This window comes from Alosa alosa, chromosome 2 (genome assembly GCF_017589495.1).
Source record: "Alosa alosa isolate M-15738 ecotype Scorff River chromosome 2, AALO_Geno_1.1, whole genome shotgun sequence".
NCBI classification, from domain to species: domain Eukaryota; kingdom Metazoa; phylum Chordata; class Actinopteri; order Clupeiformes; family Clupeidae; genus Alosa; species Alosa alosa.
In genome coordinates, this window is record NC_063190.1 from 11304396 (window position 1) to 11319883 (window position 15488).

At 42.4% G+C, this 15488-nt stretch overlaps 1 protein-coding gene across 1 annotated transcript in view; it reads right to left on the reverse strand.

Annotated features, from left to right (window-relative positions):
* Window positions 1–3608: 3608 nt before the first annotated feature.
* gbe1a (glucan (1,4-alpha-), branching enzyme 1a) overlaps window positions 3609–15488 on the reverse strand; it is a 58269-nt gene continuing 46389 nt past the window's right edge. The window contains exons 11-16 of the mRNA XM_048237459.1: window positions 14698–14808; window positions 14041–14212; window positions 12272–12456; window positions 11758–11888; window positions 10423–10540; window positions 3609–5623 (exon numbers count right to left, since the gene is read on the reverse strand). Coding sequence (XP_048093416.1) covers window positions 5561–5623; window positions 10423–10540; window positions 11758–11888; window positions 12272–12456; window positions 14041–14212; window positions 14698–14808 — 780 coding nt within the window. The 3' untranslated portion in view covers window positions 3609–5560. The remainder of the gene's footprint in view (window positions 5624–10422; window positions 10541–11757; window positions 11889–12271; window positions 12457–14040; window positions 14213–14697; window positions 14809–15488) is intronic.

Genomic DNA, 15488 nt, shown 5'->3' on the forward strand with positions numbered 1-15488 from the left:
TGCACCAAATTTTGTGTGTATGACATTCTCTGGGGGTATGCCAAGTTTTGTAGAATTTCATCCATCCATAACAAAATTAAGTTATGTCTACATTTAGTGACTGTACACTCATTGGCCTGTAGATGGTGGTGCACAAATATACACACGCACACACACACACAGGCACGGACATGCTATTGGTATCGGCAATTAGAACGACCGATACATAATTACAAATTCAGTAGGATTAAAGGAAAACCAAATATTCATCATTTGGCTGCATTTCCAGTATTGGCGCTACATAGTCGTTTGTCCACCAGATGGCGCATCTGTAGAGTGTGAGAGGGGAGTCGATGTGCTTTGATTCCAGCTTGCGGACCTTACAGTTGCAAAATGCAAGGGAACATGAATCAGCCTATTGCACGAACAATAACGGACAGCAGCTCTTCAACTTGGCCCGTTAAAATGTGTATGAAGAGTCTAGAGACGCATTTCATGAAGGCCCTTTTAGACATGTCAGTTATTTGCACCACTTGGTAAAACTGCATTTTGTTTTAGACTACTGGTATTTAATTTGTGCATTGACAATAAAGTTGAATATCATATGAACTAGATGACTAAACTCTTGCATATGTAGAAGAAGAAACATTCACAAAAATCCATGACATGACCTCTCTTCTTGATAGCTGTTGAAAACTGCATGGTTCTGACAGGGATTGTGTTGTTTAATAATTAATAAATAAATAAATAAAAACATACATACATAATGCTGCTACCTTCTGCTTTTCCCAAATACAATGTAGCCTACAGGTGTACCTTTCATCAGTCCAGTTGCAATGGATGGATTGTGATGAACTGCCCTACTTGTGATCGTTTAGAGATTTTAAAGGGACACCAGGCAACGTTTTCGTGTTAATTAATCATCTTCGTAAGTTGGTATATGGTTAAATGACTCATTACAGGGCGAATGAAGACTCTCTCGCCCACCCCTACTGCCTGTAAGAAGAATTTCCCACTTGCAAGTTCGGTGTATCCTACCCGCCGACCGAAGCAGGATCAGTTTACATCCTGCATACAGCACAGAGGCAGGCTAACAAAACTAGCGATTGTTGCAAACGTGTGTATAATGGCAGAGCCTGTGAAGAAGCAGCGAAAACCCTTGACAGAAGATGCAAGGAAAAGGAAAAAAGCTTCAGACCGAGCGAGGTGGAGTTTCGTAGAGAAAAAGCATCAAGCTTGCCTGGTGTCCCTTTAAAGGTTTTATAACAATACTACACATTTTTTGGCAAGTGCTACAAATCTATTCACATTTGCAGCGCCAGTAGGCCATTTTCTGTGCAGCCCGCAAACACACATGCCAAACAAGCATACACAAAAGTTTCAAGAGTGGGGGATGGAGTAGAAGATGGGGAAAAAATGATTAATGTGATTTATTTTCACAGAATGGATGTACAGGACTGAGCGGCGGTCGTATTTTGTACCGGTACATCTAGTTACACAGACTGATACTGTATATTTCACATGTTTATTTCTTTTAATTTTGATGACTATAACTGACAACTAATGAAAATCCCAAATTCAGTATCTCAGAAAATTAGAATAATACTTAAGACCAATACAAAAAAAAGTTTTTTAGAAATGTTGGTCAACTGAAAAGTATGAGCACTCAATACTTAGTTGGGGCTCCTTTTGCCTGAATTACTGCAGCAATGTGGCGTGACATGGAGTCGATCAGTCTGTGGCACTGCTCAGGGGTTATGAGAGCCCAGGTTGCTCTGATAGTGGCCTTCAGCTCTTCTGCATTGTTGGGTCTGGCGTATCGCATCTTCCTCTTCACAATACCCCAGGTTAAGGTCAGGCGAGTTTGCTGGCCAATTAAGAACAGGGATACCATGGTCCTTAAACCAGGTACTGGTAGCTATGGCATTGTGTGCAGGTGCCAAGTCCTGTTGGAAAATTAAATCTGCATCTCCATAAAGTTGGTCAGCAGCAGGAAGCATTAAGTGCTCTAAAACTTCCTGGTAGATAGCTGCTTTGACCCTGGACCTCAGAAAACACAGTGGACCAACACCAGCAGATGACATGGCACCCCAAACCATCACTGACTGGAAACTTTACACTGAAGTTCAAGCAATGTGGATTCTGTGCCTCTCCTCTTTTCCTCCAGACTCTGGGACCCTAATTTCCAAAGGAAATGCAAAAATTTACTTTCATCTGAGAATATAACTTTGGACCACTCAGCAGCAGTCCAGTCCTTTTTGTCTTCAGCCCAGGCAAGTTGCTTCTGACGCTGTCTCTTGTTCAAGAGTGGCTTGACACAAGGACTGCGATAGCTGAAACCCATGTCTTGCATACGTCTGTGCATAGTGGTTCTTGAAGCACTGACTCCAGCTGCAGTCCACTCTTTGTGAATGGGTTTTGTTTCACAATCCTCTCCAGGGTGCGGTTATCCCTATTGCTTGTACACTTTTTTCTACCACATCTTTTCCTTCCCTTCGCCTCTCTATTAATGTGCTTGGACACAGAGCTCTGTGAACAGCCAGCCTCTTTAGCAATGACCTTTTGTGTCTTGCCCTCCTTGTGCAAGGTGTCAGTGGTCGTCTTTTGGACAACTGTCAAGTCAGCAGTCTTCCCCATGATTGTGTAGCCGACAGAACTGGACTGAGAGACCATTTAAAGGCCTTTGCAGGTGTTTTGAGTTAGCTGATTAGAGTGTGGCACCAGGTGTCTTTAATATTGAACCTTTTCACAATATTCTAATTTTCTGAGATACTGAATTTAATAAATAAACACTTGAAATATATCAGTCTGTGTGGAATGAATGTATACATTATACAAATTTCACTTTTTGAACAGAATTACTGAAATAAAGCAACCTTTTCCATGATATTCTAATTATATGATAAGCACTGTATATGTAGCCTATGTATGTATCTAGGTAGCCTATGTGTGTATCTAGGTAGCCTATGTATGTATCTAGGTAACCTATGTGTATACATCCCACTGTTGGCTCCAATAGATGGCAGTATTTCCTCACGCCTACCTCAGTGGTCAAGCATCAGCCATTTCATCCTTAATTGGAAGTCATCTGTCTTCATAGGTAGGTAAGCGCTAAACCTTATTCCTTGGGTGAGGAAGGAGAGCACTTGAGAGACTACAGCAAAGTATATTACAAATACTCAGCACTATTCTGTTTTGTATGTTTTTACATTTTCAGGTTAAATCCAAATGCAAAAGTTCATATCATATTATTTTGATACTAGTATTTATGACCATCAGTCAAGTATTTATGTCCATACGATATCATCTTAAGATCAATCATATCTAGGAAATCAGGAAATAAGAAAATCATATTGTCCTGTGTGTCATTCCTGGTTGCAGGTAGTTTAACATGACTGCTGCACAAAAAGGGAAATTGAAATATAGTGCTTAGAACCCATGACTGAAGCACCCGGAGACGGACAGTTCATTGAATATTGATGCACTTTTGTCCTTTAGCAGAGGAGAAATCAAATCAGAATGAATATTTCAGATAGCCATTTATATAATCTCTGAAGGACATGTATGTAAAAGACAGAAACAATAACATGGGAAAACGACTGAATAGAGACTGAATAAACACGCTGGTCTGTGTGTTGCGCAAGACCAGTTTTGAACTTTATTCAAACTGAAACTGAAAAATACTGTATCTGGGAGGCTTTTGAGAATCTTGTTACTATGCAACTATGACACTAACAGAGTGTATGAGGTTATTTAACATAGGCCCGAACGTTGGGAAGGCCCATTCATGTGAATGGAACTTTCTGCAGCACTCTGAAAAGCCGTTTAATAAGTTATGCCTAAAACATTTTAGGACATTATCATCACATAGTTCCAAGTAGAAAGAGCCACCGTAATGACAAGGCATCCTTCTGGTCCTCTAACACATAACAACATGTGAGGGTGAGAGACAGTAACTCATTAAACTACATGCTGCTACAATAACGACTGAAAGAAATCTGACAGGCAAAAAATAAACATAAAATAAAATAAAAAAGAAACATACTAAGAAACCTTATAACATACTGTAAACATACAAATGCCTAACCCTCTTCATGAGCTTGCCACGATCATCAGTTTATCAATCAGTTTAGGTTGAATCAATTGAGCTGTAGACAGCACTGCTCTTTAAAGTTGTAACCAAGGATTGATGAATAGTTTTCTTAATGCATGGCATTGGGAATGTTATGGAACAAGTTACCTACGAACCCCAGTGTCAACTTCACTGAATAACATTACATGGCGAGATGATTGCACAGAAGACATGTAAGTGTCACAATACATTTAACTTCCTGAAAATGAACTTAATTAATTAGAGGAAGGAAATAATTGGCCATTCAGACTATAAAACGGGAGATTTTTTTGTCCTTGCTGTCATAATTCCACTCTTGCATAAAATAGTTTTCTCCTCGGGGACGAGAGAGAGAGAGAGAGAGAGGGGAGAGAGAGAAAGAAGCTCATTCGTCTTGTGATCCCCGAAGCGGTTCTCAGCAAGAGGTTCTGATACTGCTGTGATGTCACCTCATAAAGTAAGACATTTAATGGAGCTCCAAATCACCAACGCTTTCTAAAGCTCCACAAATGAAAGTGGGGTTAAAAGTGTGCAGTGTGTGAGTGAGTAAGAGTGTTTGAGAGAGAGTGTGAGAGAGTGAGAGAATGAGAGAGAGAGAGAGAGTGTGTGTGTGTGTGTGAGAAAAAAAAATGTGTGTGTGAAAGAAGAGGTCCTTAAGAGGGGAGGCAAACAGTGTCGGGGAGAGGGAGGATGAGGCAGAGGGGTTATATTGATCTTAGGATTTCCAATGAGCTATAAAGGGAGAAAGGCAAAATGGATTCCTTCCTACTCATCTCATCTCAGCTCATCTATAGTCAAGAAGGTCTGGCTCCATTTTTATCTACATAAATCCTCAGAAAAAAAAATGCTCAAGAAAAGTATATTTACCAACTCATTCTGCCCCAAGAGTTGTTAGATGTGCACTCAAAGTGATGTTACTGGAAAATAGATTATTTTTTCCTCGCTCTTTTCAGCCTATTACCCCACAACTCCCTAACACGCCATGAATCACATCAATTTCTCCTCTCTTATTCGCTTTTGTGCCCACCACACATTTAGTAACAAGTGCTGATTGATACAGATGCCTATACTATGTTAGTCTCATTAAAGTGAACAGTTTCTATGCATCCCCTTTAGGTGAATCACTGGTGACAACTGGTGACAGCCATTTCCTTAAGGTCAAACGTGAGTATGTCAACAAATGTGTTTTTCTTCAGTGAGTGCAGTGCTTTTTTGTTCTTACAGGTTGAAATGAGCCATGATGGTTTAGAATACAACAGGACAAAATGAACACTATCTAGATAGCATCTAACTCTGAGGTGAAGCGGATCCAGCCTGGCTTGGGGTCCGGCCCGCATTTCAGTCTCAGCTGCTGTTGGCTGTGAAAGGTTTTATACAGGGACATCAGTGCCCACCAGCTTCCAGGAACACATCAGATGGTGGTGATTACAGCTTGGTCCGACTCTCCACCCGATTCTCCGCTCTCAGTGGCTAATAACAGTTATCGATGTTCTCATTTGCCAGCACAAGAGCCGTCCTGCAGGGTATGTAGATCTGTGGAGACAGGAACAGGAGGGAGCAATCAGCAAGAGAGGGAAAGGGAGAGAGAAGAGAGAGAGAACGAAGGACAGAGGGAGAGAGAGGGGGGGCATAGAGAGTAGAGAAAGAACAAGAGAGAATTATTTCTGCTGCCAACTGACCCTTTAAACAGAATATGTTTAAAGGGGAAAAGAAAGAGAAGAGATGGTGGCTCTCTGGCCCTCTAGAGGCCTGTGGAACTGGATACAGTGTTCACCGTGCTGAAAAAAAAATCACTCCAGTGAGATCAGCAGAGGTTAGGGAACTCGCTTTACTGGGAGAAGCTCTGATAAATAGAGCCTATTAAGATGCAATGCCAGATACCAAACATTAAAGGCAAAGGGGAGTGGACATAAAGTGGAAAATCTTGACAGTTTTAAAGCCAGTCCACTTCTGGTAAACAGAAAGAAAAAAACTTCCACTTCATGTAATGTTTAATCAGATTCATTAGCTTGCCGTGACCCTGAAACAAACAGCACTGCAAAATAGTGACAAAAGAGCAAATTAGAGGTGTAATGAACTGAAATAGTGATAGAATGAAGGGGGAGATGGGGAAAAAAAACCTGGAGTGAAATCACGGCACTCGGTGGGGGCAGCCTACGTCTCCTACGGCATCAAGCTGTGATGACCGACATTAAAATAGGCACACCTCATATACCTAAGATCCTTCAGTTGGGGATAAAAACAAAACGGCAAGATTTGTATCATAACAAAAAAAACCATGCATGTGTGTGTGTACAAAAATAGGAAAGATGCAAAAGCCCTCGAGAAATGTCAAAATGTCAGAATCAGACATTTTGAAATATCACATACATTCCCTTCATTATGAGCACTGCTGTGTATATTGATTTACTTGGCATCGGACAAAATAGATGCAAAGTTTCTAGTGTGGTGATTAAATAGTCTACTGCAGGGGTCTCAAACTCAAATGAGCTGGGGGCCACTTCGGCCAACGTCATCTGATTGGAGGGCCATGTCAGTGTTAAAGAATAATACAAAAAAGAATGGCTATTTCTGAAAAAGCAATGTTTTTTTTTTTTCAAATACTACACAAAACTGCAAATCTTTTTATCTCTTTTTAGACACCTGTGCTAACAACCTTAGCTTATAAATAAAATAATGATAAAATAAATATTAATACAAATTCTAAAAAACAAAAAACATAAAAACAGGTATGTGTGTGTTTCACTCCAAATAAAAATATTTTCTTTTCATAACTTATTGAAACCTGCATGGCAAACTTTAGGCCTTTAAAACTTTAGAGGACACCGTCGTATACACGCAAAGACGCACCTCCATTCACAGACGCACCGTGACCATCACTGTCAATAGACGATCGATCATAATCTCCAAAAGGCAGATATTCTCCTTCAGAATCAGAATCTAGGTGAATAACATAGCCAATCCAAGACTTCATCACACGTGAACGTTTTTTCAACATTTGGTGTAGGTGTATTTCTGCTTCAATTTGCGCAAAACTATGGCCTGCATTGCTTCCGCGTCATTACAAACAAATGCACGTCTTCGTGTTTTCTCACGTGTAATACAAGTATTTCCTGAAACACTTTTAATCAGTGTTGTTGTTTGTCGCAATTAAAAATACCCTCAAGGGCCGAATTACATTATTATTTTGACATTAGGCCGCGGGCCGAAATTGGGCCGGGCGCAGGCCGGATTTGGCCCGCGGGCCATAGTTTGAGACCCCTGGTCTACTGTGAACAAAGGTCTCCAGTCCACAGTACTGGAGGACTGCATCCTCCAAAGCCATTAATTTCCAGCCCACAACATATCATTAAGTCACATTTTTCAGTCTCCAGAGTATTTACGATATACAAACTGGTGCATTTTATTTAATCATAAAAATAATATGCATGCTAATACCCTGTGAAAATGCCAAAAGCGATTGGGAGATCCTTTTAAACGGCTCTTAAACCAAAACAGCATGAAGTGCCACATAGAGACCTTGCATAATCATCCTTCAGTGAACTCATTATGGCCATAATCAGAGTTTACAGGCTATTACCATCAACATGATTTCCACAAACCCAGCAAAAGTAAAGCCATTCATCAGCCAACATTTTTAATTCATTAAAAAGTGGCATTTGTGTCATCTTCAGATAGCAACCACTTATCCAAGTAATGCTGAAATATCATTCTTCAAACACCCAATGTGCAATGCTGTTAGTCATCTGTTTGGCCATATCTGAGGGGTAACACAACCTTACAACTTAAGGGGTGATATGGAAGTGACTGTAATAGTTGTAGTTTTAGCCGGATATTGAATAGAAAAGAGGGTTACTGTAGGTCAGGTTGTGTTGCTCTCTAAGGTTTCAATACTGTTTGTTCCTAAAGACCACTTTGTCTCTCTCTGTTCGCTTATGTTGGGATCATCAATGCAATGTTCTGGGCAATATACAGGAGGAACCAAGAGTTAGAAAAACATCTGAAATCTGCACTTAGGCTATTCTATCTTGCATCTCTTTAACATAATCTCCAATGTACATTTGAGGGTTATTTCATGTTCCTCTGGGAAGCAGAGGCTTCAGAGAAGAAAAGAGAAAGGAGGAAAAGAGCAGCATGAGCAGAGTCTCTCTCTCTCTCTCTCTCTTTCATCCTTCCTGTTCTGAGTAAAGAGAAAGTTTTTCTGGGAGGGAGGGAGGGAGGAGGAGAGCAGCAGAAACAGAGAGCGGCTGAATCAGCAGATGCTCGGGCCTGTATCTCAGAATATTAAAGCCATTTCATCAAGACTTGGGGCTTTATCGCCTGCACACCTGCTGGCCTAGCAGAAAAGAGTTCAAGAAGAGAGAGAGAGAGAGAGAGAGAGAGAGAGAGAGAGAGAGAGGGAGAGGGAGAGGGAGAGGGAGAGGGAGAGAGAGGAGAGAGGGAGAGAGAGAGAGAGAGAGAGAGAGAGAGAGAGAGAGAGAGAGGAGAGAGAGAGAGAGAGAGAGAGAGAAACACTTTCAAACTAAAACTGAAAAATTCCCCTTGTGTTTTCTTTTCTTTACCTCCTATACTTTGGCTGACAGTTCATGACTCCTTCCTCTTCCCTTCCTTGCTGAGAATAATAATTAAAAAAAAAAAAAACCTCAGTCTTGTTTGTAATTCATGGTGGTCTTCACCAAACGTGGCGTGCATTCTGCAACATAAGCATTTTGGTTTTGTTGGGAGGCTCTGGAGGCGGCGGCTCTATGTCGATTTAAGATGTGAGAGGTAAGAGCCCATAATTCGGCTAAATCATTCTCTTAGAGAGCTCGCTGTCAGGACAAACGCACACGCCCGGAGAGCAAAATGGAAGTTTACCCACACTCAGAGAAAAAGAGCGAGAGACAGAGAAAGAAAAGAGAGAGTGAGGGAGATGGGGGGAGAGAGAGAAAGACAGAGAGAGAGATGAGAAGAGGGAGGAAGGAGAGGAAAGAGGGGGTGGACAGGATGGTGCGCCCCATTAAAAACAGAAAAGATGAGAGGTGGTAGAGCCATGAAACTGACTTTAAAGCAACAAGAGGCTTTTTATAAAATCACGCTGAGAGTCTACCTAAAAACGGGCCTTTCTCAGGCATCACTGGTTAATAATTCATTTCCTGTCACAATCAGAGAGAGAGAAAAAAAACATTCCTAGCTGAATACTGAAGAGTTGTGGTACAGTACCTGTTTCTCCCCATACATTTTAACAATGTTTTCAACTCACATTCTCACTGTGATGGAAATATGCATGAAGTACTGGATACGAAATCTGTCACAATTATTCACTTGAATGATTGAATGAATTGAATAAACAATAAGCATGAGGATCTGAAACTAGCTTAAGCGTTACATTTTTAACATTCAATTCACATTCTACATGTTTGTGAACTGTTGGACAAATATATGGACAACTAGAGTGCTGATGCATTGTACTATTTCTGTATTCAAGATGGCAAAGTCTTAACTAGAGACTGAGGTAAGGCCTTTTTGAAGACAACTCACGGGGACGTGCTACATCTGTGGGGTGTTTTGTAAACACACCGCCCCACTAATCTCCCGCTCTGCACTCCTCTCTGCGGAGCCACCCTAGCGAGACGGTCGCGCCAGCCAGACCAGCGAGATGGTTCTTGGCCGCCAGCAGAGAGCTCCAATCACGACGCGAGCCAAATCTCATCGGGCTCTCAGCTCGTTAGCTGCTTAAAAAGAGTCTCTCGGACAGACACAGAGAGCTAAATCACCACACAAGCTCAACGCTAAGTAAGCCTGAGTCCACCAGGCCCTTCACAGTCACACTCACTGGGGTGTTACCATACACACAGAAACCCATTATCTGTCTGACAGCTCTGAAGCATATTTGAAGAGCTTTGCACATCTATTTAGAAATGAAGAAGGAGCAGAATACCCCCCCCCCACACACACACACACAGATTATGGAAAAGTCAAAGAAACCATTAATTAGGAAATCAACTCCTCCACATATCGTTTAAGGTGCGTAGTGTCAGACACACACATAGACAGAAAAGATTAGTGTGAGACACACATAGACAAAATAGACACAGAAAAGATTCAGTTCCAAGTAAGACACAGAAAAGATTCAGTTCCAAATAGACACAGAAAAAATCAGTTCATCTGTGAGGACAAAAGTTAGCATACAGTATGTAGCATTAATGCTTTTATATGTGAAAAAATGTCAAACTTCATCTCAGAGGTACTGTACCTGACAAGTCTCAGATGTGGTCCTAAAGCCGCTATTAAAATTAATCCACCCTAATGTAGAAGTAGCCTCAGACTTAGCGCAAGGGCACAGGACTTACCTTGAATGAGTGTGGCCGGTCTTTGAAGTACATGGGCTCAGTGAAGAACTCTGTGTCATTTGAGACCCTTCCATGACCCCCAAACTGCACGTCATCAGAGTCCAGTTTAATGGTGTATCTCAGGTGATGGGTGGTTAAGGGCACATACAGAGAGGAGAGTGTGTAGTCTAATACTATTACATCATATGATCAGAGACATATGGCACTGCATGCTTTAGTTATATTTTAAGGAGGTAAATAATTCTGCATGGTCATTTGCATAAATGATTAGGTGTGTGGGTGTGTGTGTTTGAGAGAATGAATTATGAGAGATTATGAATGCTGTGAGTGTGTGAGAAAAAAGTGTGTGTGTCACTGGGTTTATGTGCATCTGTGTGTGTGTGTGTGTGTGTGTGTGTGTGAGTGAAAGAGAGAGAGCGAGAGAGCGAGAGAGCGAGAGAGCGAGAGAGAGAGAGAGAGATTGTGTATGTAGCGAGACTGACATCTGTAAGAGTGAGTGAGTGAGTGAGTGAGAGTGTGTGTGTGTGTGTATATATATATGTTCTATATTCAGAACACAAACACCACGGCGGCTGAGATGAAGCATTGTGTCGGCGTGTGCAGCTTTCTAAGCGCCTCTGTCATCCATCTCTCTCTAATTGGAATCCCTTCTTGTCCACCATCCCCTCACCACACCAGCAGGTAGATCCCCCTCCACGCTCACACATACCATTTGTGTAATATACAGCAGTCACCTCTGTCCCTACACAGCCAATTAAAAATGCTTTGCTGGCCGGCACTCGGCAGAGTGGAAAGCCTCCCGGTGAGTTTGGTGGTGGAGGGTATAAGGGGACGGCCCGCACCTACCGCAAAGGTGTGTTTCCAGGGCATCTCACAATTACTGTTTTCAAAAGCCATATATGGCACTCTGTAGACACCATTATGTATTCCACCATCTGCACAGGACCACACATGCACTACACCAAGTATTCACTCACACTCACACACACACACACACACAACACAAATACATATGTCTGGATGTTTACACGCAACAACTCTGTACTAAACATCATAACATCTGCACTTGGCACTGATATCTATTCTCAAAATAATGTTTATAAGACAAAGGATGGCACTGGTATATAGAAAGCACCAGCCAAACTGTGAGAGGACAAGGAAAACCTGCGCACCACACAGACTCAGCTGACAACCTCAGACATGTCAGATGGGTTTGCTGCCAAGGAGGCTAAACCATTAGTGTTAGCAATCTGTCACTAGCACATCTCTGTCTAGGAGTGGAATTCACACACTGCGCAACCATTGGCTACCATTCCATTACACTGGAAAGGATACTTCCCCGGAAGGCCGATAGGGACCCTGTAGTCATTGTAGCTGTATGTGGGATGGAAGTTGAAGATGAAGAGCACGTTGGCCCGCTCAAAAACGATGACTTTGTCTTCCTGGTTCAGCGTCATTACATGAGCCTAGAATAGTCAACAGTGGGGAAAAAAATTAGTCAAATCGCAAACTGCAGATCACAGGAAAGTACAGAAGTGATAAGTGTGTGTGTCTGTGTGTGTGTGTGTGTGTGTGTGTGTGTGTGTGTGTGTGTGTGTGTGTGTGTGTGTGTGTGTGTGTGTGTGTGTCAGATGCAGACAAAAAGAGGGAAGAAGAAAGGGAGAAAGGCAAAGAGGCTAAAGACTTGCAGACTCATGATATGATGTAAGATGCAGACAAAAAAGAGGGAAGAAGAAAGGGAGAAAGGCAAAGAGGCTAAAGACTTGCAGACTCATGATATGATGTAGTGTCTGTGTGTGTGTGTGTGTGTGTGTGTGTGTGTGTGTGTGTGTGCGTGTGCGTGTCTCACCTGTGGGGAGGCCAGCCAGCCATACTTCTCCTCTGTGAGGTTCATGGCACGGTCGAAGGCGTAGAGCTGACGGTAGCGCAGGTGATCCATATCCAGCAGATCGAACTGGCGTCGGGCGTAGGTATAGCTCTCGTTGTTCCCCTTCCGGGGGAAGTCTAGCCACTCGGGGTGGCCAAACTCATTTCCTGCAGTTAGACGTTGTAAATACAGTAATGTGCCTGTTCTCTGACAAGTATGCTGAGGTCTACATTAATACATTCCTTATACCCTCACCAGTGCAAATGCAATGCAGTTACTGCTCCTCTAAGCAGTTTGGCGATTTGTAAACAGATGTCTAAAAAGCTTGTGATTTCACTGAATACAGTTTAGTCATAGTTCAAAGTCTTACTCAGAACATGATCATAACCACTGATCTGATTACAAAACACGCTCAAACCCAATGTGTTCAGTTTCATCCTACTAGTTGTATGGACAAGTGTCTTCTCATACTAATTCTGTTGCGAGTATGAGTGATGCTACGTGACCTTTAGTGCAACTACTCTTTTCAGTGTGCAAGTAGACACATCTTTCCCCAGGAAGTGGAATAGTTTGTCCCTCTTTTTCATTCTGAGAACCAAAATTGATACTGACTAGGAATTTACTTGACCACAGAGCCAGACAGCAACACCTGTGTCCTCTCCTCACCTGTTCCACCTCTGCTTTCTCCAACTGCTAGGATTTGTTGCCTACCATCTCCTGCCACCACAGATGACCACCTTTGTCCTCAGTATTCACTGTTCTGTTCCATCCTGTCTTGTCTTGTCTCATCCAACTACCTCTAATAGACAATGTGTGAACAATTAATTTGATTTGTTTATCTGGTTGCAGTACAGGGCCTCTTTGAAGAATTGTGCACCGATTTGTAAGTCTAAATTGTCATGACTATATTTGAGGACATTGTCACAATAATGGGTCTCCAGGGAAACAAACTGAATACACATCCACAAGAAGTGAATCCTGCATACCCTAGTCAAGCTATCTTGTCTTCCAGAATGTGGCCCCCCAGAGACTCAATAACCAATTAGTTTGTGTCAGTGCCAGTCAATCTTGACAAACACTGTGTCAGTGTTTGTGTCTTCGACCATATCTGATCACATCTGCATGCATCTGTTGACTTATTTGTGAGTAAGGGAGAACATTGTGCCAGACACACATTGTTCAGTACTCATCCAGCGTGCTGTATGGATGGGGCCGAGCAATCACCCCACACAACCTTGAAAAACCAGGTGTACAAGGTGATTCATTCGCTCTCTGACCACATCACCAAAGAGCTAGGCTGATTTGTATTGCAGTCAGAACTATAGCTAGCTCTTCTGGTGGAGAGACAAAGCAGGGATTATCAGTTCAGTCTAAATTTGGTTTTGTCTCTGTACTCCTAGAATATACTTGGTGTCAGGAAATGTGACAAACATCATGAAATACAAATAAAAAATGGATTTCTATGATGTCAGGTGGCAACTGAACTGCATTTCAGAATAGAGAACTCTCTCTGACTAGAAAAAAAGTGGCTGAAAAATGAGCTATCCTACCTACTGTCCGACTATCCAACTTGTCCCATCATAAAACAAGTTGCAAGGTTTTAGAACGTTGCAGCTCATCTCTCCGCAAATCTTTGGTTTGAACCCCCCTTGTTACCCATGAAGTTGAAGTAAAGGTCAAAGGATACAAAGCAGCGATACTGACCGCTGCACCATTATGCCGCAGGTGTTCCACGCCTCTGGCCTGCTTACCCATGAAGTTGAGGTAGCCCTCCCCTCCCAGGCTCTGTGTAAGGAGGCGGATCATCTTGTGCAACTGGATGCCGCGGTCGATGACTGGCGTCATGGGAATCAGGGCGCTCATGTTGGTGTACATCTCCTGGTCCATCAGCCAGAAGGCCAGCGACTTGTCTCCCACCAGTGCCTAGGTAAACCATGAGAGGAGAAGCACAGACTCCCTTTAAAAGGTGCAGTCCTGGATTCTGGCAAAAGGATGATGTCAAGAGCCAATCAAATACACCCCACCATTCAACTCTATCCCCTCTCCCTCCCCCTAGCTTGAGTGAAAATTTGGAGGAAATTGAACCAGTTCTTATAGTTAAGTTATGTGAGAGGACACACACACACACACACACACACGATTACAATACCTTATCGGGCCGAGGTTAATAATGTCCTGGAACAATATCCCGTGTAGGAAAATGTACTTCACCCCATAAGAGCATCCTTTGTTGTCTTATCAGATATAAGTATAAGCCTCACACACAATAAATAAAAAAATGAAAAGATCTTCTGGTATCCTGCTCACCCTGATTTCTGTTCTCAGTGAACACATTTCAGAACAAATTGCTTTCTGAGGCCTTTATGGTTCTCGTTAAAAGATACCACTGTCTGTTTTTACACACCCACCTGGTCGTGGCTCTCTGCGTACACTATCGATCCCTCCTGGCTACGGCGGTTGGTGAGCGTGTGCACAATGTTATGGAGGTCCCACTCTTCATCCCTCTGCTCTTTCAGGATCTATGGAGGTGGGCAGAGAAAGAAAGAAAGAAAGAAAGAAAGAAAGAAAGAAAGAAAGAAAGAAAGAAAGAAAGAAAGAAAGAAAGAAAGAAAGAAAGAAAGAAAGAAAGAAAAGAGAGAGAGAGAGAGAGGAATGGATGGAGAGGGCATCAATAGAGCCAGGGCCAGACCATATGGCAGCGTTTCTCAAACTGTGGGTCGCAAACTTTTTTATTATTTTTTTATCTGTAGCCTGGGCCCAGGTAGCACCCAATGTTCAATGGATGCACTGTGTTATTCACAGGAAGCCGTGGTCAAGGCTTAGTTAGTCCCGACCTACATGAGATTTTGAACGTTGTTGTGAGAGTGGTGAATTTCATCAAAACCCGCCCTTAAAAGCGTGTCTGTTCTCTCCGTGACTTTCATAAGAGAGGCTGTACTATTTCACAGTGAGGCAAGGTGGCTTTCCCGAGGTAAAGTGCTGTCACGCCGTGTTTGAGCTCGAAGCCTCTTCTTGGAGGAAGAGTGCATGTTTGAATCTGCAAGCACGCTCACTAATGAACATTTCTTTGACGGCTGGCCTATCTTAGCGATATATATTTGATATATCTTAGCTTATACATTTGAGTTAAATGTCCAGTTACAAGGCAAAGACAAGCACCTACCTCACCTAGCAAATAAGATTACTGCATTCACCAAAA